At 44.7% G+C, this 26,380-nt stretch overlaps 4 protein-coding genes across 9 annotated transcripts; 1 reads left to right on the forward strand and 3 right to left on the reverse strand.

The window, feature by feature from the left end:
- Positions 1–120: 120 nt before the first annotated feature.
- On the reverse strand, positions 121–2,608 carry fkbp14 (FKBP prolyl isomerase 14). Of its 2 annotated transcripts, none has more exons than XM_026293601.2 (4): positions 2,293–2,403; positions 1,521–1,703; positions 1,286–1,413; positions 121–1,175 (listed from the first exon to the last, which is right to left on the reverse strand). In XM_026293601.2, exons 1-4 carry the CDS (start codon positions 2,357–2,359, stop codon positions 1,017–1,019), a joined length of 537 nt encoding a protein of 178 aa, XP_026149386.1. In that variant the 5' UTR covers positions 2,360–2,403; the 3' UTR covers positions 121–1,016. The 2 variants fall into 2 exon arrangements, with proteins under 2 accessions (XP_026149386.1, XP_026149385.1); XM_026293600.2 differs by having other exon boundaries at positions 128–1,175; positions 1,521–1,672; positions 2,293–2,608.
- Positions 2,609–2,951: 343 nt separating this feature from the next.
- On the forward strand, positions 2,952–11,500 carry plekha8 (pleckstrin homology domain containing, family A (phosphoinositide binding specific) member 8). 2 transcript variants are annotated; one of them, XM_026293249.1, is made up of 13 exons: positions 2,952–2,991; positions 3,361–3,477; positions 5,150–5,305; positions 5,417–5,538; positions 5,734–5,892; positions 5,993–6,033; positions 6,286–6,410; positions 6,967–7,327; positions 8,131–8,216; positions 8,953–9,011; positions 9,244–9,445; positions 9,535–9,596; positions 9,697–11,500. In XM_026293249.1, the coding sequence occupies exons 1-13, from the start codon at positions 2,952–2,954 to the stop codon at positions 9,892–9,894; spliced, it is 1,728 nt and encodes a 575-aa protein (XP_026149034.1). In that variant the 3' UTR covers positions 9,895–11,500. The 2 variants fall into 2 exon arrangements, with proteins under 2 accessions (XP_026149034.1, XP_026149035.1); XM_026293250.2 differs by having other exon boundaries at positions 9,535–9,571; positions 9,697–9,778.
- Positions 11,501–12,060: 560 nt separating this feature from the next.
- colq (collagen-like tail subunit (single strand of homotrimer) of asymmetric acetylcholinesterase) lies at positions 12,061–21,308 on the reverse strand. Of its 4 annotated transcripts, none has more exons than XM_026293253.2 (17): positions 20,159–21,308; positions 19,436–19,545; positions 19,044–19,151; positions 18,225–18,269; positions 18,073–18,099; positions 17,204–17,275; positions 16,826–16,888; positions 16,702–16,728; positions 16,567–16,611; positions 16,423–16,458; positions 16,264–16,344; positions 15,916–16,012; positions 15,278–15,399; positions 15,068–15,187; positions 14,818–14,944; positions 14,608–14,710; positions 12,061–14,505 (listed from the first exon to the last, which is right to left on the reverse strand). In XM_026293253.2, exons 1-17 carry the CDS (start codon positions 20,253–20,255, stop codon positions 14,436–14,438), a joined length of 1,350 nt encoding a protein of 449 aa, XP_026149038.1. In that variant the 5' UTR covers positions 20,256–21,308; the 3' UTR covers positions 12,061–14,435. The 4 variants fall into 4 exon arrangements, with proteins under 4 accessions (XP_026149038.1, XP_026149037.1, XP_026149039.1 ...); XM_026293252.2 differs by having other exon boundaries at positions 14,818–14,959; XM_026293254.2 differs by lacking the exon at positions 19,436–19,545 and having other exon boundaries at positions 14,818–14,959.
- A 109-nt stretch (positions 21,309–21,417) lies between these two features.
- Positions 21,418–26,041, reverse strand: hacl1 (2-hydroxyacyl-CoA lyase 1). The gene is made up of 17 exons (XM_026293251.1): positions 25,916–26,041; positions 25,663–25,767; positions 25,546–25,586; positions 25,377–25,457; positions 25,220–25,292; positions 25,069–25,146; positions 24,889–24,983; positions 24,697–24,809; positions 24,469–24,604; positions 24,197–24,302; positions 23,966–24,049; positions 23,722–23,823; positions 23,471–23,625; positions 23,115–23,273; positions 22,922–23,029; positions 22,653–22,839; positions 21,418–21,643 (listed from the first exon to the last, which is right to left on the reverse strand). Exons 1-17 carry the CDS (start codon positions 25,964–25,966, stop codon positions 21,611–21,613), a joined length of 1,707 nt encoding a protein of 568 aa, XP_026149036.1. The 5' UTR covers positions 25,967–26,041; the 3' UTR covers positions 21,418–21,610.
- Between the last annotated feature and the right edge of the window lie 339 nt (positions 26,042–26,380).

The following is a 26,380-nucleotide window of genomic DNA, read 5'->3' on the forward strand; positions in this document are numbered from 1 at the left end:
TGTTTTCTTCTCTGAAATTCTACATGATTTTACCACAGGGAGATGTCTGAAGTGTTTCAGTCGGAATAAAGACTCTGGTCATTGCTAGTGATGATTGGCTTTAATCTGAAGTGCAGTAAATCAGGTACAGCGTGTAGCTCACAACCTTTTTCATCTTTTGACAAGTATTGTCAGGCCCTTGCCAAAAAGGCCACACTGCATGCCATATCTCTTACTCAGTCTCTGTCTGGCCATATCACTGTCACACTCACCTGGGGGTGTGCTCGTCAGTTTTGCCAGGTATCCCATGACCTGCAGTTTGTTTGTAAGAGCAGATATAGTTGTGCCACAGTGTCCCCACCAGATTCCTGCTTTAATGGTCGTCACTCTGAAATCTGTTAGTGGTCCCTGACAATATTACCTGTGTGTTTTTCACACCTTTCTTTATTTATTGGCTATAAGTTAAGTTAACTGAGTTACTAAAATAATGAGCAGCCAACAACACCAACTTCCTTTAGTGCTATTTTCATACATATGTAATGGAGTGAACACTTTAAGCATGTCATGCTAAAACTTTGACAGTCTATGTGCTATAAACATTATGCCACCTCGAAACTTGTAGACTGGGTCACTTGTGGTACATTTTTGCTGTTTTGGGGGATTAGAGTTCTTGACTAGAATACAAAAGGACACCAGTGCCCCCTAGTGACTGGTGAAGGCATTACCAGAAAAGATATATATCCGCTATGGCATCACCCCAGTTGTCAGAGCATTCACATGTTCAGTTTTCAGCACATGAATTGTTCTTGTTTATAAAAAACATTTATTTTATGAAATGAAAAAGATCAATACTGCAGCCTAAATACATCTGTGGTGACATTATCAGTGCATGTAGAACGGAAACCATACAAACCAAAGGCCATACAGCTCAAATGCAGTGTTAAAAAAAAAACCAAAAACAAAAGAAGCCCTTGGTCTTAGTTCAAATAAAGCATCTCAGTGACTGTTTCACGATTCATCGGTTCAAAATACGTCCTTTAGAGCTCATCGTGTTGGTAGGTGAATTCCCTCACAGATATAAAACCATCTTTATCTTCATCCTCATTCTTGAAGATGTCATCTACCATCACTTCATGATTTGTGTCATTGGGTGAGTATCCATGTTTCTCAAATTCCTTCTTCAGGAACTCCTTCACCTGAAGTGCAGAGAGAAAAATAACAGATTTTACAGAAAAACACCAAAACATGCCTTCAGGGTCTAAAACTTAAAAAGTAGTGTTAAAAAAAAAAAAAAAAAAAAAAACACCTCTTGTTTGGAGAGCTTCCAGTCGTCATTGAGATCCATATTCCGGAAAGACTCATGTGACCTGGGACCATTTCGGATCTCCATGAGCTCAATGTCAAAAACTAGGGTACTGCTTGGTGGGATCTTGCCTGTAAACAAATACATGTTACCATGAAACTCACCAGGAAAGGAGAATTTTGATGGAACAGAAAATATCCTTGGTGGTACAGAAACAGTCCATGTCTCCGCAGCCTACCTTTTCCTTCCTTGCCATATGCCAGTGATGCAGGGACAGTCAGCTTCCTGCGCTCTCCTGTGCACATGTTCTGTAGACCCTTATCCCAACCCTTAATCACTTCGCGGATCCCAAGAGTGAACCATACTGGATTCTTATCCCCGTGCTCGCGGCTGCCAAGAGTCACAGAGATGCAACAGTTTTCTTTGAGAAAGAAAAGTCTAGTAAGCAGAGAACTGATATCAGAAATACACTAAGGTGCAAACGTTTTGGTTTCTTTTAGTATAAATGAAATAAATTGTGTTTTATTTATCAGTTAACTTCATCCAAAGGGAAAAGGAACCAAAACCTAAATCTAATCAGAATCTGCAGCTCTCTCCATTTTAAACCAGCAGCATCCCAGTAACTGGGCAGTGTTTCCTTCCACACTGCCCAGATCAGGGCTCAGTGGGGGGTCAGACCATCTGCTGCAGGACTCTTGGTTCTTATTGCCGCTGAAAATAGTTCTTCATGGACTGTAATGGGTTCTTTATGGGCCTGTTGTCCTGCACAATGAACCTGGGATCTGGGATCAGCCAGACACCATGGGAAGTGCATAAAACCTGTGCACAGGACTGTATGTCCAGTGATGATCCAACACTATGTGTGTAAGAACAATATCCATGTGTTGAGGGCCAAAACCGGAAGGAGCTGGTCTATGTACTGCTGCAACAACAAGTTACCTTAACTTAATGACATTCCAGCACTGAGGAAAAACTGTACAGGAAGATAAAGGTTAACAGATAAAAGTTACCTGGAATGAAACATGGTGCCATTGCTCTCCAAGAAGCCCTCATAATGAACAAGAAGCATGTCTCCATATTTTGATTTGCGGTAACACATGAAGGGTTTATGTTTAACTTCAATTTTCACTTCTGGCTCAGGCAGCTTCCTTCCAATGGCGAGCACAAGCAGCGAGGGGAAGATCGAACAAATCGCAAAGAGGATCATGTCGACAGACAACAGCTCACTTCGCACAGCATTTATGAAAAGCTCATTTAAACACTGCACCTAAAACAAATGCATGGAAGAAACGCTAACGACGTGGCAGCTACTGTTTCAGCTGTCCGCCCTCCTCCTTCTCTAATTGGATAAATTCATTCATAAGCCCCGCCCCAAAGCCACATTTCTCATTTGATTGGTTAATTCATATGTCAATCTTTATAATCCGCACCCCTCTGTACTTAAATCCCTCTGACGTATGTGGGAGGGACGTCATTAGCGTCTCTCGTGAGCGCCTAGAGCTGAATTCATGAAAAAGTTTACGCACTTTTATTTACGTAGGCGGATGTAAATCAGGGGACGTTACTCCACGAAGCTCACTCTGGCGCCGGTGGAGTCGCTGCAATCAGCTGGGCATCGTAGCTTGTTAGGCTAAACAAGTAATGAGCGGCGAAGACACTTAGCTGAAGGATGGAGGGAATGCTGTACAAGTGGACCAACTACATTAGCGGTAAGATTCATGGACGTGTCTACGCCGCTCGCGTTACGGCGGCTAGCTAGCTAGCACCACGGCGTCACAGCAAGCTAACGCTAGCTGCCGTCTGCCTTCAGCTGTGGCAGCTTAATTCTAGAGGAGCTAACTTAACTAGCTGTCCAACGACTTAACCATGTGTAGGGAATCTTAACGAGTAGCTGGTTTAGGCAGCTCCTGTCATCTGTTGCTGTAATTCGACTCGGCTGGTTAGTTGTTGCTAACATAACGTCAGGTTAACTCTTTCCAAGTTTGGGATACAGCTGTTCCTCACGGACTTTAGCCTAAATTAACGTCGTCAGGACGCAGATTCGTTATGAGGCTCATGATCTAAACTGTGTTTGTCAGGTTGGCAGCCTCGCTGGTTTGTGCTCGATGGAGGGACTTTGTCCTACTATGACTCTCAGGAGGATGCCTGGAAGGGCTGCAAGGGCAGCATTAAAATTTCCGTTTGTGAAATCCAAGGTTGGTATGTCTCACTTTGTCTGTGAGTGTGTGTGTGTGTGTGTGTGTGTGTGTGAGACAGAGCGTGTGTGTCTGTGTGTGTGTGAGTGACAGAGTGTGTGTGTGTGAGACAGAGAGTGTGTGTGTGTGTGAGACAGAGAGTGTGTGTGTGTGTGAGACAGAGAGTGTGTGTGTGTGTGAGACAGAGAGTGTGTGTGTGTGTGAGACAGAGTGTGTGTGAGACAGAGAGTGTGTGTGTGTGTGAGACAGAGTGTGTGTGTGTGTGAGACAGAGTGTGTGTGTGTGTGAGACAGTGTGTGTGTGTGAGTGAGACAGTGTGTGTGAGTGAGACAGAGTGTCTGTGTGTGTGTGAGTGACAGAGTGTGTGTGAGACAGTGTGTGTGAGTGAGACAGAGAGTGTGTGTGTGTGAGTGAGACAGAGTGTGTGTGTGTGTGAGTGAGACAGAGTGTGTGTGTGTGTGAGACAGAGTGTGTGAGACAGTGTGTGTGAGTGAGACAGAGTGTGTGTGTGTGTGTGAGTGACAGTGTGTGTGTGTGTGTGTGTGTGAGACAGTGTGTGAGACAGTGTGTGTGAGTGAGACAGTGTGTGAGACAGTGTGTGTGAGTGAGACAGTGTCTGTGTGTGTGTGAGTGACAGAGTGTGTGTGTGTGTGTGAGACAGAGTGTGTGTGTGTGTGAGTGACAGTGTGTGTGAGACAGAGTGTGTGTGTGTGTGTGTGAGACAGAGTGTGTGTGTGTGTGTGAGACAGAGTGTGTGTGTGTGTGTGAGACAGAGTGTGTGTGTGTGTGAGTGAGACAGAGTGTGTGTGTGTGAGTGAGACAGAGTGTGTGTGTGTGAGTGAGACAGAGTGTGTGTGTGTGTGAGTGAGACAGAGTGTGTGTGTGTGTGTGTGTGACAGAGTGTGTGTGTGAGTGAGACAGAGTGTGTGTGTGTGTGACAGTGTGTCAGTGTGTGCGTGTGTGTGTGTGACAGTGTGTCAGTGTGTGCGTGTGTGTGTGTGACAGTGTGTGTGTTTGAGAGAGTGTATGTGAGTTTGTGTGTATGTGTGTGTGTGTGTGACAGTGTGTGTGACAGTGTGTGTGTGAGCGTGTGTGAGAGCGAGAGCGAGTGTGAGAGTGTGTGTGTGTGACTGTGTGTGTGTGACAGAGAGTGAGAGAGAGAGTGTGTGAGTGTGTGTCTGTCAGTGTGTGTCTGTGTGAGTGTGTGTGTGTGTGTTTGTGAGAGAGTGTATGTGAGTTTGTGTGTGTGTGTGTGTGTGACAGAGTGTGTGTGTGAGTGAGACAGAGTGTGTGTGTGACAGTGTGTCAGTGTGTGCGTGTGTGTGTGTGACAGTGTGTGTGTTTGAGAGAGTGTATGTGAGTTTGTGTGTGTGTGTGTGTGTGTGACAGAGTGTGTGTGACAGAGTGTGTGTGACAGAGTGTGTGTGAGAGCGAGAGCGAGTGTGAGAGTGTGTGTGTGTGACAGAGAGTGAGAGAGAGAGTGTGTGAGTGTGTGTCTGTCAGTGTGTCTGTGTGAGTGTGTGTGTGTGTGTTTGTGAGAGAGTGTATGTGAGTTTGTGTGTGTGTGTGTGTGTGTGACAGAGTGTGTGTGTGTGTGAGAGAGAGTGTGTGTGATTGTGTGAGAGTGTGTGTGTGAGAGAGTCCTGACCAGCATGTGTCCCTGTGTTACTAGTTCATTCCTCTGACTCCACTCGGGTTGACCTGACCATACCAGGAGAGCAGCACTTTTACCTGAGAGCCATCAATGCAGCAGAGAGGCAGAAATGGCTGGTGGCGCTGGGAACAGCCAAAGCTTGCCTTACAGACAACCGAACAAAGAGAGAAAAAGGTATTTGGAGGCCAAAAGCTCCAGACAGGCTGTTGTACAGATTCCACTATAGCTGCAAGTTGCTGTGCAATGTTTCTCTAAACGTTGGCTCATTTGCTGTAACTACTCCAGAGCTCCAGGAGAACACAGAGGCGCTGAAAACTAAGATGTCAGAGCTCAGATTGTACTGTGACCTTCTTCTCCAACAAGTCAACAAGATCAAGGAGAGCGATGAGCTGGGAGAGGCAGTGGAGGTAAGGGTACGGGATGAAATGAGAGAAGCTGTCTTTTTGTGTATTTAGTAGCAAAACAGCAATTCACCGTGTGCTTTCCTTTAACCATCTGAGTGGATTTGTTAGCATATTGTTAGCAAACAACATATTTACCTGTATGGACAGAGCAATGTTGGGATTCAGAGTTAGCTAAAGTGCTTGTGTGCAATTTTTCAGACGGGTATAGACACCAGAAATATGGTGAAGTCTACATGCACCACTTTCCTTAAAACTCTAGAGGAATGCATGCAGATAGCCAATCGTACTTTCAGTACAGATATGGCAACGCAGAGTCCACCAGGATCACCTCCAGTTGCAGCCATCAAACCCCAGAAGGTACGTTTCTCTCTCCGATGTACTCACAGTCTAGTATAACCAGACTTGGATAGTTCTCAAAAGTAAATATGTGTAATCTTATGTCTTTTGTTTTCACCAGATCAAGCCAGTCAACCATTTAAGTCAGAACCTTGGAGAAAAGTAGGTTGTGTTTTCGTAACTGTGTAATTATGTTGTTTTGATGTACAACATGTCCTCATCTACCCTGGGGTTACTGTCACGTAAATATCCACAGTAGCTCTCGGCAGAGGCTTCCCTTAAACACACTTGGTTGATATTCTGCTGCTAAGTTATGTTGTTTTTATTTGTAGCTGGATAAGATTGCTAATTAGACAGGCCCAAAAGAATTTCATTGCCAATTTTGGATATAGGGTGTTGTCAATTTTTTTTCAGATTGAGAGATTTGGCTGAAACCTCAGGAGAAACTATTGTACATGACAACCAGAGCTTGAACCTTGTCTCTGTGATAGAGGGGCCAGATGAACCTGTTAGACCGGAACACCATCCTTCCAAATTGGGTAAGTCAGGTGTCTCAGCCACTCACTTTACATACAATTCCCTGAAACAGGAACCATTGCTCCGTTCCATAAAGGAAAGACCACAACACACAAGGGACCTGTTTGTTGTGTGTACATCATCATAATTGATGTGGATGGATTATTGCTTTTTAGTCCGGAGACAGTGATGGATGCCTGGTCACGTTATTGCATTTTTCTTAGCAGCGACACAGCCTTTACACACGGGACACTGTTGCTGCTGATAGAAAATAAGACCAGTCTCTCCCACAGTTGCTCTGTCCTCACCCTGTGCTGTACACTATTTCACAAAGCACAATGCTGAAGTTGGGCTTGGTCACAGCTGAGTGCGGTAATACCTTGCCACACCCAACTGAGATTTACGGTGTTATACTTTCAACCCATGAAGCTCAGTGCAGCAACACTTACAGTTTGGTCCATACAGAAGACAGAATTAAGGCTGATTGTGAGGTTTGCCTCCAACTTGCTATGACTGGAAACCAAATTCTGTATGGTTGTTCATTTTCCAATGTCTTTGTTTGTCTCCTGTATCATACAGATATTGATGCAGCCAAGGTTAACAGCTCAGTGGACAAGGGTCGAGTTGATTCTGCTCTACACAATGCCCAGAATGAGTCTGATCCTGAACACTACGACCAGCCAGCAGAGGGAGGTAAGGCGAACGAGGCTGAAGATCTGAAGGAAACAAAACAAGAGCAGAAGCACAAGATGGGCCAAAGTCAAAAGTGTGACAGCAGCAGCAGCAACAACAAGGAACTGAACACAGTCCGGCCGCAGCACCAAGACGACGACAGCCCAGAGCACGATGAGGCTCAACATGAGGACAAGACCTCCAGAGATTCAGCAGAGCCTGAAGACACAGAGCAGGTGGACACTTTCTTCAGCACAATGAGTCACAGGTATGAAAATGCTACTCTGGAAAGTCACATCCTTTAGGGCACAGTAGTTACTGTATAAGGTTACTGTATTATTGTCTGATATTTCTCTCTGATATACAGTGTTAAAGTAAGTACTATTTAAGCTACATATAGACTTTGAAGCACCGCACTTGTGCTATATCTTTTAACTAAAATACACAGGTAATTAGGTTGTGGAAATATATTTATTGTATCACTATGTTGCACAAAATGAACAGCATTTTGTTTAAATTAGAGCTGAATCCTTTTTGAGATGTCACAATAAATGTTTTATAGTAGTGTGTTTTCTCTTGACCACGTCACACAGAGGCCCTCATCTGATATTTGGGTTGGTAAAGTTTTTTTTCTGTTAGCCTTTCACTCTGTATTTCAATCATAATTTGCTTTCTCTGTTTTTTAAGCTCTCAAAGAGTGCAAGTGAACATTTGACTAGTGTGAATGATCATTTCTGTAAAATGAAGTTTTGAGATAACTGCTGTTATTACAACGAAGGAAATCAGTATCTCATCCAGTACTCAACAGCTGGATGAAGTTACAGTATATGCATCTTGAAATTGGTATGTTTAGACATGGTCAAAGGCCAAAAACTATGAACTGTGGAGAAAGAAGCCAAATAGCCTCAGGAATCGTCAGGCATATAATTGCATGACACTGTGACTCATTTGTGTGGCTTGGCTTTGACATTTGTACCTTTTTCTTATTCTCTTTGATTTGGTCAAATAAACATTGAAATGGGATACTCTCATCTAATATATTCTCCTGTTTGAATCTGTTCTGCTCTTTAGATTTAGTGATATAAGACTGGACGACGACAATGGTATCCCTACACAAGAGTTTTTGGACTCATGCTATGCAATAGTGCCTGTATTAGGTAGGCCAGTCACTTTCAGTCTCTTCTCATTTTAATCTGCCACTTGGCTCCTCCTTCTCATGATGCCCATCTACATCTGCAGTCATTTCATCCTTCACAGCTAACCAGGAAAACTACAACTAATTTTCCTGCTATTTTTCCTTTCGATTGCTCTGTCATTCACACTGTAATTAACCAGGAGGCCTCTTCCTGTCTGGGGTTCATCATCCAAACCTGTGTCTGTCAGTGGCTCAATTTTTTCTTTGGAGCTTAAAAGTCAATCACATGACAAGATCTAAACAGGTCATACATGTTCTTGTGCCTACTGCGCATAGATGAAAGTTGAGGTGGTCGCTCAGTGTTTGGAGAAATGCTTGTTTCTTCTGGTGGAAACTGTCAGGAAAGAAAAGTGGCCACAGACACAACAGGCCTCTTTGTTAGAGCTTTATCACATATTTATTTATATTTAGGAGAGATAGGATGAGGGCGTCATATTGGTACACAAGAATTATTTGGTATATTTGCAGATGAACCATAATTTTCAGTTTTAATTGTCTTAATATTGTTTAATATTAACCAACATTTCTTAAACGAGATGCAAAATATAACATTCATCATAGCAAAATGCATTTCTATTTATCCTGTGAATTTGACCTGACACAGTTGAGCACCAACCACAGCATCATACACATTTTCATCACACTGAAAATCTGCTTAGGAAGCAACAAAGAAATGATCATGGACTCTTTCTTCTCAGACAAACTGGGGTCCACAGTCTTTGCACCAGTTAAAATGGATTTTGTTGGAAACATCAAGGTAAGTGCAGATGTTTTTGTTAGTCATTAGTTTTACTGATCAACAAACTGGTTTCTCTAAATATTGTAAAAACTATATTTGCATTATTCAAAAGCTGTTTTATATAAATGACATAATGTTTCTTAGTTTTGCTCATTCGTTTGTCAAATATAAATCAGATTAACATTAATAGTGGAGTAGAACCTGGATCTGTTTCAGATTTGGTCACTACATCACTCTGTCTTGTCTGTAGAAAATTAACCAGAAGCTGATGTCAGAGCCTGACAGGTTCCCCACCTTGCAGTCCATTGTACTGCATGAAGTCCAGACAGATGTTGCCCAGGTGCGCAACTCGGCCACCGAGGCCCTGCTGTGGCTCAGACGAGGCCTGAAGTTCCTCAAAGAGTTTCTGTCCGAGGTTAACGTGGGGGAGCAAGACATCCAGGGAGCGCTAAGTGAGCAGTGTTGGATACATACATACAAACATGAAATTCAATGCATGTTCCCTGTCCGGTGTCCTCATGATGTGTCCCGCTTCACGCAGATAATGCCTATGGAAAGACACTTCGACAGTACCATGGGTGGGTTGTGCGAGGAGTGTTTGCTGTGGGTATTCTTCACTTACACCACTGTTTTCTCTCATGTTAGTGTTTGATGTTCATCCCTGCTTGGAGTGGGACTAACCTTTTCACTTTTTGTCCCTCAGTTGGCCCTGAGAGCCGCCCCATCTTATCAGAGTTTCACCGCTGCCTTAGTGTCGAGAGAAGGAGACGAGCTGAAGAGCGGCTTCATCAGCGGCATGCACAGGGACCTGGAAGTGTATCTGCCCGCCATGGAGAAACAGCTGGCCATCTTAGACAGCCTGTATGAAGAGTACAACCTGGAGTCCGATGAGGTGGTGTGACACCTGGAACAGAGATGAGTAGAGTTCAAGATAGGCCTGACTGCAGAGGCAGGGTAATGCCTAACTGCTGAAGGAAGGCTCTGGATGCCAAAACTGTCTTAATGTACAAATAACGTGAGCATGTCCCGTATAAGTGTGGGCTGTTTTCAGTAGAGGCTCTTAGCTCGTCAGAGGCGTTAATGTCTCTTTTTGGGATCCCACAAGGCGCAGAGCGAGCAGGAACAGTGAGGACATTGTGATGTGATTAAATGTAGTTGCCAGGTCAGATGATCATTGATGAAATCGGGGTATTAAGTCCTGTTTTACAGACTCCAACAATAATAATTCATAGTGACTTTTCTTTCTGGTGCACATGTCTCTTTATTGTGGCTTCTAATGTACTATGCATGTTTTGAGGTACATACCCACAAGTTATTTGGCTCTTTGTGCGAAGATCATTTGTGATTCCCCTTGAACTGATCATCCAGAGTTTTTAATGGAGATTGTCCTGTTTCCTTGGATTGTGAAATAGGGTTATACCTGAAACATGAAGCACTAACTTGACAAATGATGTCAAATTGTGACAAAGTCCAACATATGCCTTATGTATGTAATCGAACTACATACTACCCTGTTTTTTGGTGTATTTAGTAGACCTGTTTTATTGCACTGATCGTTGTTTAGTGAAAATTGTGGCCAATATTAGTTTTTTCCCTGATATGTTAATCAAAATCCTGCACCTGGTGTATTTTGTTTTGTTGAAGTCACCAACATGTTACGAGCTGTCGCTCTAAACCTTTTCCATAGGACCAAAAATGAATGGCTTTGACCTCGCTGCCTACCGTACCCCAACACACTAGAGCGAACTAATACAGTGTAGCTGTTAAAGTACTGACAAATGCTGAGTATTGTGTCTGCACAACCCAACGCGTCTTACGCTTTGTCACAATCTATTTATTATGTGTTAAGTTATAAAAATCATATTAATGTCTTGGCGATCGGTCGTGTCGTGTGTGAATGTACTGACATGTCTGTCCGTAGAGCATGCTTACTGACTGCATGGTCTTCTGCGTTTAGGAACATAGGTGCCAATGGAAAACTGAGTATAGATGAAGTCAGTTATGAACCTAAGGGAAAGTTCAAAGACCTTGTTCTTCCTTCATCTTTGCACTGATAATGAACAGTAACCTTCTGCAGGTGTGTCCTACAGGTTCCTCATCCATGTACTGGACTTAAGACTTTATAAGGTCACTTTAACAATATTTGAATAATGAATGTTAAGGCGCCTCCTGGCCAGTTGAAAGTTTGGCTTTAGATTCACTGAGCCATTCGGACAAAGCAAGAACGTTCTCAGAGGGCTTTTTCACCACAATGTACCCCGTAGTATTTTTTAAAAATGTATTTTTTATTTTTTGTTTGTTTTGTCTTTCAGGTATGCATACACTGAACCCTCTTGTACAGTAACAGCAGGTGTACAGATGTTGAATAGGCCGATTTCCTTTTTTCAGATGTTCTGATGTTAATCCTGCAAATATACTCTTGTATAATAAACATCGACCTTTTTTTCTATGAGTGTATATAAGATGCTATTTGATCTTTACTTAATAAATACTTAAGATGGCTAATATTCTTGGCACCTTCATACATTCCAGTCCTATGTGATACAAGGCCACAGGTAAAATAATCATGTTTTTGTGTTTTGTATGTGCAGCCGTGTCGCGTCCTCGGCTGGAACCATAGCGCCCTGCATGCCGGTAATTCCTCCCTCTGGGTCAGGGATTTTCACTTGGCCGGGGCCGACAGCTGGGTCCCTGCCCGCTTCATCTCCCTGTGGCCTCCTTTGCGTAGCTCTTTGCCACGGCTGTAACGCTACACCAGCCAACCTGCACTAAAATAACCCCTTTTGTTGGAAAAGGTGTGTGATTTCACTTCATCTACTCAATACATGTGAGAGCAACTTTAACTTAATGAACTAAATGTCTTTGGGAATATCAGTTACAAAATACTGAGGATATATCGTGTTAGTCGATAATTTGATCTGTCCCCACACAGAAAACTTCACTTTGGGGATTTCTTCTGTGTGCACAGCTGATCTTTTCATTACAGAGTCAGTAGACCTGGGTTGCTCAATGCATCCCCACTGACATTTAGTGCTGTTCTGTGGCACAAATCTGATTGGCCTGGTTCGAGGAATGCACATGATGGGAGAAATACACTAAGGTAAGCTATTACTCGGGCATCTCTGCAGACAAATTGTCCTGATAAGATTTAGAAAAGAAATATGCCACGCTAATAGAGTTACACGGTCGCATTCGGTCTCAAACATCTCTGCTGCAACACTGGCTGGTTGCCTGTCCCCACCCATGTCCCAGCACACTCAGCTTTGAGGGCTTCATGAAGACTAAAGCTAAGAAAAAAGAAACATTGGCATGTCAGAGAAAACAGCTCACTGTGGTCTGTTGCCTGTTACGTCTAACGCAGCACTTCGCAGGAGCTGCTGACAGCAGTTTTTCTCCGCTTGACAGACATCAGTTCTTTTTTCCTACTTTGAGAGCTCAGCTCTGAAAGAACATCAATAGCATCTTCATCACTATCTGTTTTTTGCACAGCTGCCAATCACTGTCACCGCCTGCTCAGAGCAGACGAGAGGCAAAGCTGCAGACAAATCCCACACCAACCTTAGAAGTGCACGTCGAAGGCAGAGATTTAAAATCTCTTTTTATTTTGGGTTCTTTTGAAAATTCATCACAACTACTGTATAAATCATATCAGAATAATAAAACAATATTAACTTTTACTATCCCAGTCACAGTGAGTAATATATTTCTTAAAGCCTTACAGTACGTTACCACATGCATGTTTTGATGTGCATACACGGTACAGGATCGATCACAGCAGCACAGGCCACAGTCACAACACTCAACATATTTCCAAAAAGGTGCGTCAGCTTCGTGGCACCATCCGTCACTATGATAGAAGCCGTGTCATCCACACTGCACTTCGCTGCTCTGGCCAGAGCAAGACTGACCTTTCTTAAGACGCCTGCTCTGCTGATGAATGCAATGGTTTACAAAACGATGTGTGGTGAAGTCATTAGCACAGTATCACAAGCATGCGGACACAATCTAATAACAGTCTTTATCTTTTGATTGCTTTTACAGGAGATTCACTTTGTAACACCTGACTACGTCTACGTGTGGCTGAGAAAAGGTCTCCCTTGGCACTGCGACTCGTACAGTAGCTTATGGAACATGTCAGCTTATATCGGCAAACTTCACCATTGGTGCCCAACACGCGGCAGACTACATCTACACCGTTAAGTTTACTGTTGAGTTTCTCTGTTGCTGTATATGCTGTAAGACAGAAAGACTGGATAGAGAGGTATTAGAGTAAATACAGTAATGACCATAAAACAGACTGGAATTGAAGTTTCTCCCCCTTTAGCAGCTACAGACTATTCCAGCCTTTCCTGTGCAGTGAGAAAATTAAGAACATAACAGTGTCAAGCCTTCACAGACAGTAGGTTTTGTTTCTCAGCAAAGCACAGGGAAGGAACTCGATCGAACGCACAGGACTGCACGTTGTCGGTCCGGTAAAGCTTTTGCTTGTGTGCATCAGGGTACAGTCACTGCCATTTCATTTACAAAGAGATTAGTGGAGGATGCCTGGAGCTACATTACTTGTTGGTTCCTGAGAAGTTTCTGAATTGATGAAGCCTCGTCCAGTTCAGTTCAGCACCACGAGCTCATGAAGTCAACTCAGCCTCTGAAGGTTCCAGGAGCCGGGAGATTTCAAGTGTGGTCTCCTTGTGTAACAGTCCTACTAAAATATAACACGTGCACAATTCAAGCACTATATCCACTTCTACCTCCATCCCATAACCACATATTGATCTTCCCATACGTTTGGTTTCACTTTGACAAATGAAATGACTGATGTGATAGTGAGAGTGTACAGTACGAACCTTGTTGTGGCAACAATGAAAAAACGTAATAGGTTACATGCTTGGATAGTGACAGCTGCTGCCATAGTCTTAGCAATCCCAGCCTCATGCAAGTGTTGTGCATGTCGCTCACACTGCAGTAGAAGACCTGAGACCACAGCTCCGGGTGTCCTACTGCCTCTTTTTCTCAACAGTAAGTGGGTCAAGATAAACACACCCCAGGCCTGGCTCCTCTGCAACATCTCCCTCTGGCACTTAATTGAGTCTTTGCATGGCTGTCACGCAACTGCTGCATCCAGAGTCTGATTCTGGTCCAACTGGGTGTGGTGAGGAGGTCAGCCCTAAGTCCTGCTTGAGAAGATGGTTTGCACTTGTCCCGTGCGTTTCCTATGTGTGGGTGAAGGTTTCCGGCTCCGTTGACCGACTCTGTAACTCCGAGGAGCTACGTGGCGTCTCAGCAGAAATAGAGAAAATACATATTTATAGTTTATAGAATCACTGGCTTCCTCTTCAGAGTCTCTCACTTGGAGCATTATTGTCCTTTTTTTGCATGAAAATATTCCTGTGGTGTGTGAAGCGAACGACACAGAGGATCCCACCGCATCGAAGAGCTTCCTCCTCAGGTGAAGTATTTGCAGTTTGTGGAGTCAATAACGCAGTATGGTGTGCACTTAAGGTGGCCATATGAGCTGGAAACACAGGAAACACCCTCAGGTAAGTCTTACATGTCAACAAAACACTGTGTATGAAGCATAGACTTTTGTCCACGTCCAGCTGTGTACTGTGCTCACCCAGGAAGATACGAATTACATGTCTGGTATCCAAAGTCCTTTCCATCGCACTCCTCCGCTCCCTCATAGCGGTATCCGTCTCCACAGTAGGCGTGTTTACACTCTGAAATAAGTGGAAGTAACTGAGGTTATGGTGTTGTGTTATATGTGAACAGCAAAGGCAACCAGAGAGCCGTGTTCTAAACCACCTAACACAGACAGATGACTTACTGACGCAAGCGTCAGTGACGACTCTGTTTCTGTCATCACACTCCTCCCCGCTGGAAATCTGCACTATCCCATCACCGCAGTAACCTTCATCGTCAGGGGCATTTTCCATGGACTGGAACGGGCTCAGCTGGAATGGGAAAGTCTTTGACAGAGTTAAAAAAAAAAAAAAAACTTGGAAAAAAAAAAAAGGAGTGTCATCACACCATGTGCAGGAAAAGCTAAAATCACATTTTGGTGCATGCAGTGATACCTGGATGGGCAGCCAGCCCTCGGTGTCTTTGAAATAGAGAGATCTCTGGTCTTTGCGAAACGCAAGAGCATTGTCCATGTGAAGCTGCTCCAGTTCTTCTTCACTGCTCACAACAAATATCTGAATGAAAGGCAAACAGGCAATTTCCTGTCATGTTTTCATGAACTGAACTACTAAAGCTTCCATGCAACAACACGATTCATTCCTCACCACTGGTACTTTGGGATAGTTTCCTCTGGAAGTATGATCAGAGCTACTGAGGGAGCCACAGCTGCACTTTCCAGGAGGCCCAGGTGGACCACGTGCACCCTTTGCTCCAACCATGTACAGGCCTGAACATATGCAGAGAGGAAAGTGGTTGTTAGATACCACATAGTATCCAGTCACCACAGGTTACATGCTCAGTGCCAAGTATCACAATACAGCGGCTCAAACTACGTGTTTCTGAGAGTACACGATACAGGAGCTGATATAAATACCGCAAGTCATGAAAGTAGTGAATGACAGTACATGTAGTATGTTTGATTCCTCAATCAGGAGGCAAACACAACCAGTTTAAATCACAGACAGACTTTATGAAGACAAATGTCACTTTCATTATGTGGTGACATATTTGTGAAACTGTGGGACGCCATCTGTGTTTCCATTTCAGTCACATGATGTCATGAGGAGAGCGTCTGGTTTCACCTCAGGGGATTAGATTTCTGTGGTGCTAAAGAAGATGACCGGTGTTACCTCTTACACTGGTCTGGACTCTGCTTTCTCTTGTTTTTCTTTGCTGACAAAGACGTTTCCTAGTCCTCTCAATCGTAACACAACACACACACTCTCAGCAAACAAGTTCTTACCTGTGGCAGGAGAACCAGGAGGACCAGGGTGGCCTTGGGGTCCCTGTGGGCCTGCTGGCCCCATGGGACCGACACTGCCTGGGTCACCTTTTATTCCCTGAAACACCATCAAAATAACACTGGACAGTCATGTTTAAAGCGTAACGTCACATAATGTTTCACAGATCTGATGTATGTGATGGGACGTTTTGGTTCATTCAGTTCAGTTTTATCTGTATAGCACCAAATGATCCAATCTAATAATCTAATCTGAACAATAATCAGTAATCAATACATGTATTTGTGTGGTAGCTGTTATCCATATATCAAACATATAAAGATCTCCCTCAGTGCCCACGAACACCTCACCTGTTTGCCTCTCTTCCCTGGTCGGCCAGTGGGTCCTCTGTTTCCTGAGATCCCAGGTTCTCCCTTTGGGCCCATTTCTCCCTGCACAACAAATCAGACCAACTCAACACCGAGTTCATTCAGACTTTTGAAACATGTTTAAACCAACGTGGTGCTCACTTTCTGTCCAAGCATCCCTGGGAAACCCATCGCCCCCTGTGGATACAGGACATCGGATGGTATTATGGTCATAATAGTGATATAATCATGGAGATGTGTATATGCATGACACACAGCTACGGCATCACTGGTACGGCCGCTCACCTTGTCGCCTTTCACTCCAGTCTCACCACGATCCCCTCGAGAGCCCTGATGGAGCAGAACGCGGCGTTACAGAAAATCTGCTCGGTAACTTTTGCTGTGTAAACAGTCAATTCTGTTTATTAAAGTGATACCCACCTTTTCCCCTTTAAACCCAGGTAAACCCTACAGGCAAAGTTCAAAAACACAGAATATCTAAGGTAAATTAATGAACGACGAGATCATGTGAGAGTCATCGGTGTAGTTCAGATGTGGATCATACCCTTGGCCCAATTGGTCCTCTGGGTCCAGGCAAACCCATCAGCCCCGGGTCACCTTTTTCACCCTGACACAGAGAAAAACATCAGAAATAAGACAAATGAAGACAGTGAGTCGAATCTCATCATCACACTGAGGCTTCATTTCTCCGCCCCCGTGTTAATCTGTCTTTTCTGATTAAAACGTGGATACGCTTCCATCATTCAGATACGAGGTCCCACAACATCACCCCAACCCAGAGCAGAGATTATGACAGAGGGCTTCAAATCCAGAAGGTTCTTTTTGACCATTTTAATCAAACATACTTCATTCTGGCACTTAGTGGTCTCCTGTTGTCTCTTATAGGTCATATCATCTGCGTTATGAGGTCTGACTTACTCACTTTGGGCCCACTTGGTCCTGGCCATCCAGCTGGTCCCTGCTTCCCAGGAAGTCCAGGAGGACCGGTCCGACCCTAACAGGTGACACCAATTTTACCACAGAGTCTGAGATACACCAATAAGCTGAAGAAGAAGAAGTTTATGGATCCAGTGGCTCTTAAGCCTGTTTATTAAAATAGAAATCTAAGTGCAGTATTTGCTGCATAAGCTGACATTCTGCTTGCTACAGTATTTATGACACACTGCTGCACATACAGGGGCAGAATGACTTTAATGAGCTCTGTCACTTTGCTCTGTTTAATTAAATGATGGGCTGTATATAGAACAGGAACCCGTGCTTGTGGGAAATAAAATGATTTATGACCTGGCTGAAGCACTAAGCTAAATTGCACCGCAGTGCTGCAAAGCTGCTCAGTCAGGCCACCAGCCAGCGAATGTCCCACTAGGCTGCTTTTACTGCTCCATCACAGCAACAGATCATTTAGGAAGTTGCCTCCACTGATCAAACAGCGTGTCCTGAGTTTTCAATAATAAAAGCTGCGTGTGCTCAGCCTCCCTTTGTAACACAGAGGTTTGCAGGGCGACATGAGGAGTCAAAGGAGGCAGTACATGCTCCTCCTATGACACGACACCAACTGCATGTTAACTCCCCCCGCCATTAAAACAGCCCATCTCAGCAGCTCTGCATCCCTCGCATCCCGTCAATGTGTGTGTTCTGTCTCCTGTCAAGGTTGTACTTGCTCATAATTTCTTAATGTCCACAACCGGGCCCTGGCAGAGTTACAGCCAGAGAGCAGGCACAGGCACTGCATCTCATTTTTGAGTAAATCCACTTAGCGGAGAATATGAAGTGATTAATGGAGATTCTTACCTTTTGCCCAGGTCTTCCAATTTCTCCCTGATACCAGAATGTGGAGGAGGGGACAAGGACAGCAGTCATTCAATACACGTCTGCCAGTTTCTCTCCATCATGCATGACAGGACTTGTATAATGAGCATTGCACTGGGAAGTAAACATCCTACCTTTTCTCCTTTAGGCCCTCCTATCCCAGGTAATCCAGGTGGACCCTGATGAGCATTAAAAAAACAGATCCTCATAAATCACAAAGATAGTCATTGAAATTAATTTCATTGTCCACAACATCCCAGCACAAAGTCATCTGGTGGTTCAGAGCTGCAGTTTCAATTATCTAAAGGCTGAGTGCCCACTATTGATTTAAAAAGTGCCTTGTGGGTCTCTACTGATGGACTGCTGCAGTCCAGCTGGTGCTGTAACAGTCTAAGATGGACAAACAGAGCAAAAGCATTAGCAGCCATTTGTTAGACCTGCTTCTCACTGAAGAAATGCCGGGACAACAGTGCAGGAGGTTTACAGGCACCGACTGAGCCAAAATGTCTTTACAACTTTCATCATCGATGTACAGCAACAAAGGGACACATGTTTGTGTCGGTAATCCCTGGAATTTACGAGACACCGTATGCCTTTCCAGGCAGACGGCTCTTCGGACGGTTTCTGAGAATGATGTGTGGTGCACTGGCAGGCAGTGGAAAAAGGCTATTTGTGTCTCAGCTAAATGTAGAGCGTTAATGGGCCGGTGTGTTGCAGGGGCCAGAGAAATCCCCATCTCCTGCTCTGCAGGAACTTTCAATTTGGAAAGGGGATGTGGCTAACATGTTGCTGGATTCTTAACACCTTAAATCTATGCAGACCCCAACCCTGGAACACAGACAGTCTGTGATTCAGCGATACCGACAGTACATCTAAATCAAACTGGATGATCATGTCAGGTCAACAGTACCTTCATGATTCTGCAATATCTTTGGGAAAGGTCCTGATCCTACCTGAGGTCCAGGTGGCCCAGCAGGCCCAGTGGGGCCTTGGCCACAATTAGACTCTCTGTTCTCATTGCCTGGCTCAGACTCAGCACCATTTGATGAAGTGTCTTCATTCTGTAAAATAGATAAAAAAAATATTTTAAAAAATACACTTTTCCTTTGACAAACGCTAATTGGAGAAAAGCGAAAATCACTTGGACGTTTTACTGACTTGATAAAGTTTTCTTACAGAACATTAGGTCTGAATCTCATCCTGGACTTGCTAATCCATTTCTTCCTGCAAGTGTTTTAACGGTCCCATTCAGGGGTCAGTAAGACTGGGGCCAGTTTGGATGTCACCCAAGGACGTATCAACAGTCAGATATTCCATAATTGAAAGTCACATGACTTTGACTCACATGAGTGTGGCGGCGCCAAAGTGAAGGGGGTGGAGGAAACAGTGGGGGTGGAGGCGGACTCAGTAAACAGCATGGGTTGAATCTCTCCTGCTGCTCCTGGGAACTGAGAGCTGTGCAAGGTGTGCATGCGGTCAGTCACACAGGCAATGATACCGGGTGTCAAAATTAGAAGCCAGTCGCTAGAGGTCATGTTTATGTGCACCCTTAACTCCTGCAACAGCGCAGCTGAATGTAAATACCGACCTAACCCTAACCCTAACCCAACACATGCACGAGCATATTGTGACACAAAATACCCGACACATACAGTTACAGCCTGGACAACCAAAGAGGTTAGAACATGCGGGAGAGCAGCATGAGCAACAGGCAAACAGGTGCAAACTATCAAATCATGACACCCGTCCAGCAGAACTCCTAAGGCTGGACTCAGACATGAAGTGCCTGTGTAGGACTAGAGCTGGTTTCGCTATTTATAGAGGCATTTGCAGTCGACTTCATGACAGACAGACAAATAACAACGAGTGTATTTCACAAAGACAGTGAGCTCAGTGTGAATCTCAGAGCTGGACATTTTGCAACCATGTTTCTACAGCTCGACCTCCTGAGCACTAGTGGTGCATACTCTACTGTATGTACAGTATCGCACAGCACGCACACAGCACGCACGCACACACACGCACGCACACACACACACGTAGAGGCTTAAGCTCACAATATTCTTACCTGCTGGGAAAGAATTAAGGCTGTCCAGAAACGAGGATCGGGCCAGGCCATAACAGAACCACAGTGGCAGACAGAGTCCAAGTGTTAGAAGAGTCATGCTGCTCCAGATAGTTGCCTGACTTGGATTTCTGAGCCACAGCAGCCTCACACGCTGCCTTTCTCTCTCGCTGTCCTCCCCCTCTGCTCGCTCTGCTCTGCTACGCCCTCAGAAGAGGGTGCATTGACCAATGCCCATTAAATCTTTCCTCCCCATCACTGTGCTCTAAAATTACAGGAGACAGCCAGCCAGCTGCTTCGGGTGCCAATATTAGATCTCTACTACTGCAGGGGATGCCTTTTGTTGTTTCCACTCCTCTCGCAGAGACTTGTCACAGACTAACCTACACTGGGCTTTTATTGCCAGAGAGGATTCTGCACAAAGGTGTATGCATTCATCTGTGTATCCCGTGACAACCTTTATAGGTTCAGCAAACGTCTCAGAGTCCGTATACACTTGTACATTTTCTAATGTGGTTTAATCTGCATCCCAGTTCACGTCATCGTAACATTCAGCCCAGTATGGATTGGTTTTATTGCCAACAGAATGAAGTGCTTGAATTTCTAAGGAGGCTCTTTGGGGGACGTGAGAGCTGTAAAACACTTAAGGTGCAGGTGGCTTAACACACAAGAGCACAGAACATGATAATATGATGTGCATCTAATGAAAAAACACCTAAAGTCTAAAGGGTGTGACTCTATGCACATGCAAATATAAGAAATCTGAAGTGGACTTCAGCACCAAGTTGACCATAAAGTGGCATCTTCACCTTCACAGCATTTTTGGTTGCACCGGATCCGTTAGATCGACAGCTTTAATAACCCGTGTCCAGTATGTTAATCATGTTAACGATGCTACAAGACGCATCACGTGGCAGTAGAGCTGAAACTGTTACTTGATAAACTGATCGATGGAGAATTAATCGCCAACTATTTATATATTTGATTAATAATTTCAGTACATTTTTTAAAAGAGGCTTTGGTTGCAGGTTTTGTCCATTATAGATATAACAGAAAAACATTACATTTTGTGGACGTGTATGGATAAAGAATAACATGTCATGTCAAACATGATCTTGAATTTCCCTTCAGGGATTAATAAAGTTTAGCTTATTCAAAATGTTTTATATTTTATAGATAAAATAACTGAGCAGTTAGAATAATGATCAGACTAATCAATATTCACAGTACGTGAGAGAAAAAACTGACTTGACAGGAAGAAATAAAATTCATGGTTTTACTGTTCAAGTAAAATGTTTTATAGTTGTCATTTTTGTTAATTTTAACACTTGTATTTAGTAAAAAGTCACTAAAAATATTTCAGTTATTTCATGGAAATAATCACAAAGAATCAAAAGCAGCCGTACATTTGTCTGTTTCCTGTGAAGGAGGAAGCCTCGATGATTCTCTCCGAGTCTATAAGTTGGAGCGTGTGAGCCAAGGAAACTCCTGCAAATACAGACACAACTTTATATCAGACCAACTGACGTCATGAAGCTGCTGCATGTAAAAGGCCTCGTGGATGTTGGAATCCATGTCATGTCTAAATTCAGATCCCTAGTTTTGTCTTGACCTAGTATCTAACTTTCAGCCCAACAGGAAAAATAATTAATAACCACCAAGAGGAAAACAATGATGAGAAGTCAGTGCACAACCGTGGATACAGTCCTCGACGTGACCTTCAACATGTCGGCCATGCTTTCTAAGCCTGGGGGCCCTGGAATAGAAAGGTCAGGCTGGTGTGGGTGTGGAATCCAACAGTTCTACGGAGCACGGGGACCGTACGGATCCTGTTCAGGGAGACACGTCGGTCACACCGAGCTCTGTGCTAATCATGAACCGAACTGCTCCTGCTTTTTTTTTTTTTTTTTTTTTAAATGGCTCTTGGCTTTACAGCTGTGACTACCATCTTCTTCCAGGTGAGATGAATCAGTCTCAGTCCAAGTGTCCAGCCCCCCCAGCCTTTGGTCATCACGTCAGTTCTGTAAGGACCCTGGGCAGGAAGGAGAAATGTAGTGCAAGACGAGACTTACAGTGAATATGACCAATGCCTGAATCACTTTCTTGGTACTATGATGCCAACTCTGAAGTTCAAGGGACCTGGGCATTCCTGAAAGGAGGCCCTAATTACCATGTTTCATTTGACTTTTTCCAGGCAGAGCTCCGACCACCTTGAATAGGTTCAACAGGCCAGGCAGAAGAAAACCAGTGGAGACCAAAACAGAAATGTTTCAAGTATCTGAAAAGTGCCTGTGCAGTATCAGTGCCATCCTGAACCACCAGGGGGCCAACAGGACTCACGCTAAGGATTTCCTGCCTGTGATTGCAGCTGCAGAGGCCATTGAGATGAACAACATAGAGCAAGAATCCAGCAGGATTCCTTCATTTTGACGTGTACGACTGAACGAATGTGCCGACTCTACAGACGTACGGTATATTCCTGCCGGCTGACAGTTACCTGCTGTTTCCTGTCGGAGGAGGGGTCAATAAGCACGTTGAGGAGACTGGGCCTCTCCCAGTCACTGAGGCTAAGCTGTAGGGAGCTGTGCAGCTCCTCCACTGTCCTCACCAGGAATCCCCGACCTCCAAACGCCGTCATGATTTCATCGTAGCGTGCCTCAGGTAGGAGGCTCACAGGAGGGGCTCTGGAAAGCAAACAATGAGGGCAACCTTCCATTACAACACAGTTACATGAAGCACACGATGATGATTTACTGTATGACTCACATGGAGGTCAAATCTCCCATTTTTGCCATTTCTCTCCACGTCCCAGGATCCACACCACTGTATATGCCATTATTATTGACCACGATGATGACCACAGGTAGATTATACCTGGACACAAATCAGAATGTGGCATCACGTTGTACTAGGACGCTGAGCCGAGTGTATTGTATAGAAAGGGAGGAGACAAACGCACCTGCACATGGTTTCAACCTCCATGCCAGAAAATCCGAAGGCGCTGTCTCCTTCCACACAGACAACCCTTCGGCCTTTATTCTCAGTCCTCTCCACAACAGCCGCCGCTATCGCAAAGCCGAGGCCTACTCCCATTGTTCCAAATGTGCCAGCATCCAACCTGCACCATCATCAGGATTACCAGCTGACCACCTGACCACCTGACCACCTGATCACAGGCTACTACAAGGCGCACACTTAGACACACACCGCTCAACAGTAAAGAGGCTAAATTTAATTTAGTAGCTTTAGTGTAAACATACATGTGTTATTTTGAAACATAATGAGTGAACATTTCAGACAATCAGCCTGCCTCGCCTGTGTCGAGGGAGGTAGTTGTTCAACATGGTGCGTCCTATGTCCATGGTGTTTGCCCCCTCGCTGACAATGATGCAGTCACGTGGCAGCAGCTGGGACACGTGGTGAAACACTGTGTAGTAGTTCATGGGCAGCGCTGACTGCACAGCAAGCGCCTGTGGAAAAAGACAGAACAAACCGCATAAACAACAAGTCATCAAAGCTCAGCTGAATGTGGCCACGTGAGCGTTCACATTAAATCATACTTTGACCTTTGATATTTTTGCATTAGCAGTGATTTTGTCCTTCAGTGTGCTCCACCACTCTGTCTCAGTGGGATAGTTCCAGCCTTCTTTACGGACACACTCCAGGAGCTGCAGAAAAAAAAAACACCACAACAAATCAAAAACATTTAATTTCCAGCTGTTCACCTGTGACCTTTAACCCACAGCTGGTTATTGTGACAGAAGCACAGAGACCACAAGGAGAGAGAGTAAATCAAATGTTAGCGTGTACCTGAGTGACAACAGCATTGATGTCTCCCAGGAGAGCAACACAGGGCCTCACATTATTCCCCATCTCCTCAGGGCAAAGGTCAACCTGCATAAAGAGGTTATGTTACTACAGGGCGACACAGGGCAGGAGATGTGCTGAAATAGACTCTTAGCTCATTTATGCTCATTTATTCCAAATTTATACACTTGTCACTGATGTTACACAAACGTAGAGCATCATAACTGGTCATACCTGGATGAATTTGACATCGGGGTCAAATCTTGGTGGGAGACCAAAGTGCAGAATCCAGTTGAGCCTGGCTCCAAGAAGAAGCACGACATCTGCCTGGAGAAGTGCCCTTGGCAGCAGAACCACAGAGCAGGAGGGGAGGCAAAGGTGAGAGACAAACATTCATTTGTGTTGAATCTAATTTCATTCATTTAATTTAAAAAATAATTCAAAGATCTTTCATGATGTGCAAGTCTTCAGACGTTCTTTGGCTGAGGTGCTGCCATAACACTCACCTTGAGCGGGCGGCAGCCACACAGTTGGCGTGATCATCGGGCAGCACCCCTTTCCCCATGGGGGTCGGCAGGAACGGCAAACCGGCCATTTCCACAAACTCTCTTAGAGCATTTTCTGCACGACCATGTGCTGCTCCTGTTCAGGCAGGATCACACATATCATCACCTGATTTACTCATAATGGAGGAAATGTCGGCTTCTGGCCAACTCTGCTGGTTTTGACGTTACCTTTGCCAACAATGACTATGGGTCTTTTTGCTGCCTTCAAGACAGACACTGCTTCTGTGATCGCGCCGTGGTCAGCCAAGGCGACTGGTGGAGGTGGACAGCAGGACACCACCCTGCAGGACAAAGAACAGCTGCTCAGCTGGAATCACAGATTTGTGCAGATAGTTTCAACCTGCAGAGATGACGACCAACCTGACTTTGCTCCTGTCTACTGTAGCGTTGACCATGTCCCCTGCAATGTCCACATAACAAGCTCCCGGACGCCCATACATGCTGGAACGAACTGCCTATGAGCATTTAAACACAAAAACACTTTAAATCACATGTTAATAAGCTCAGACTGCACAAATATCTCACTCAGGTAGCCTTCACCTTCTCGATCACGGAGGGGATGGCTTCCAGACTGCTGGGTCTGGCAGAGAACTTGCTGTATAGGCGACACGCCTCCACCTACAGTAAATACAAGCAGCGTCACCTTAGGGAGGCCTCAACACGCGTCAGGCCAAAAGATGGTGTGCGTTACCTGAGGAAACTCCTGAAAGGCTCCTGCTGTTTCTTGGTTCCGGTCTGAGGATCCCCCGATAACAACCACAGGCCTGCACGATGGAAACAGACACTTCATGGACTCTGATGCATCTATGAACTGATGGCACGTTTCAAATCCAGGCGTAAACACATACCAGCAATTCATGTTGGCGTTGGCCATCCCACCCAGAGCATGGATGAGTCCAGGTCCAGACACCACCAGACAGGCACCTGGTCTGGATTCGTTTAACCACAGGGAACAGGTAAAGGTGAGTGAGGCACAAAGCAGCCCAGCAGCCGCTCACATTGGGTGTTCAGTCTTACCTGCCGGTGAGGTATCCAATGACAGACGCTGCATAACAAGCCTGTTGGGGGGGTCAGGACGCATTTTGAGTCAAAATGGTTTTTAACAGCCTGGCTCAGTAACGAAAAGCGTCTTACCGCCTGCTCGTTGCGCATTCCCACATATCTGATCCCTGCAGCCTGAGCAGCCATGGCCACCTCGATGACAGGAACCCCCACTATCCCAAACATGTAGTCCACTCTCTGCGGGGACACACAAACCTCTAAACCAGCTTTACTGGACTTGGCAGCGCCGCGCGTGGACTTTGACGCGCGTTTGCCGCGTGGTTGTGGCTAAGTAAGGTAAAGGTGAGTCCAGGTGTCCGGTTCACCGGTCTGCTCCTGGTCTTACCTGAGCGCTCAGAGACTCGGCAATCAGCTGGGCTCCTGTCACTTCGTCCATGGTTCTGGTTCCGTTCAAACTATGGCCACCAAAATAAAACCCCTGCAACCAAATACCTGCCCCCTGGACCCGCCCCGTTTCTATCACTTCCTAGCTGTTGGCCAATCACAGGGGGTTGACCACTTAAAGGACCATTACACATTTTCTTCATACGTACAGACCCGTACGTCATTTTAATTCTCAATAATCCCTCACTTTAAAGGGTTTATTAAAGAAATGTGCTGGCTCCATCCAGAAAAATGGAAAAATTATTTTTAAATAATGAGGCCTAATGATTAATAATTACCTGAAGGCTACTGTCTCTTTCATCATCGATTAATCAGTTGATTTTCTTGATTAATTGATCATATTGTGCTTTTCCTCCTCAGACGTCAAAATGTCTTCAACCCATTTCAGAAGTGTCATGTTTTCAAC

This window comes from Mastacembelus armatus, chromosome 16, assembly GCF_900324485.2.
Source record: "Mastacembelus armatus chromosome 16, fMasArm1.2, whole genome shotgun sequence".
Classification (NCBI taxonomy): Eukaryota; Metazoa; Chordata; class Actinopteri; order Synbranchiformes; family Mastacembelidae; genus Mastacembelus; species Mastacembelus armatus.

What these genes read in the sequence shown, in the direction of transcription:
- fkbp14 (XM_026293600.2), bottom strand. Translation starts at nt 2,489, where the DNA reads ATGATCCTCTTTGCGATTTGTTCGATCTTCCCCTCGCTGCTTGTGCTC. An exon ending in GGCACCATGTTTCATTCCAG is followed by an intron (nt 1,673 to 2,292) that starts GTAACTTTTATC and finishes GACTCTTGGCAG; the next exon opens with CCGCGAGCACGGGGATAAGA. An exon ending in GGAAGCTCTCCAAACAAGAG is followed by an intron (nt 1,176 to 1,285) that starts GTGTTTTTTTTT and finishes TCTGCACTTCAG; the next exon opens with GTGAAGGAGTTCCTGAAGAA.
- plekha8 (XM_026293249.1), top strand. Translation starts at nt 2,952, where the DNA reads ATGGAGGGAATGCTGTACAAGTGGACCAACTACATTAGCG. An exon ending in GTGGACCAACTACATTAGCG is followed by an intron (nt 2,992 to 3,360) that starts GTAAGATTCATG and finishes TGTGTTTGTCAG; the next exon opens with GTTGGCAGCCTCGCTGGTTT. An exon ending in ATTTTGTTGGAAACATCAAG is followed by an intron (nt 9,012 to 9,243) that starts GTAAGTGCAGAT and finishes TCTTGTCTGTAG; the next exon opens with AAAATTAACCAGAAGCTGAT.
- colq (XM_026293252.2), bottom strand. Translation starts at nt 20,255, where the DNA reads ATGACTCTTCTAACACTTGGACTCTGTCTGCCACTGTGGTTCTGTTAT. An exon ending in CTGGGCCACCTGGACCTCAG is followed by an intron (nt 18,270 to 19,043) that starts GTAGGATCAGGA and finishes AATGCTCATCAG; the next exon opens with GGTCCACCTGGATTACCTGG. An exon ending in CAGGACCAAGTGGGCCCAAA is followed by an intron (nt 16,889 to 17,203) that starts GTGAGTAAGTCA and finishes TCTCTGTGTCAG; the next exon opens with GGTGAAAAAGGTGACCCGGG.
- hacl1 (XM_026293251.1), bottom strand. Translation starts at nt 25,966, where the DNA reads ATGGACGAAGTGACAGGAGCCCAGCTGATTGCCGAGTCTCTGAGCGCT. An exon ending in GAGGTTGAAACCATGTGCAG is followed by an intron (nt 23,030 to 23,114) that starts GTGCGTTTGTCT and finishes ATTTGTGTCCAG; the next exon opens with GTATAATCTACCTGTGGTCA. An exon ending in ATGGGAGATTTGACCTCCAT is followed by an intron (nt 22,840 to 22,921) that starts GTGAGTCATACA and finishes TTTGCTTTCCAG; the next exon opens with AGCCCCTCCTGTGAGCCTCC.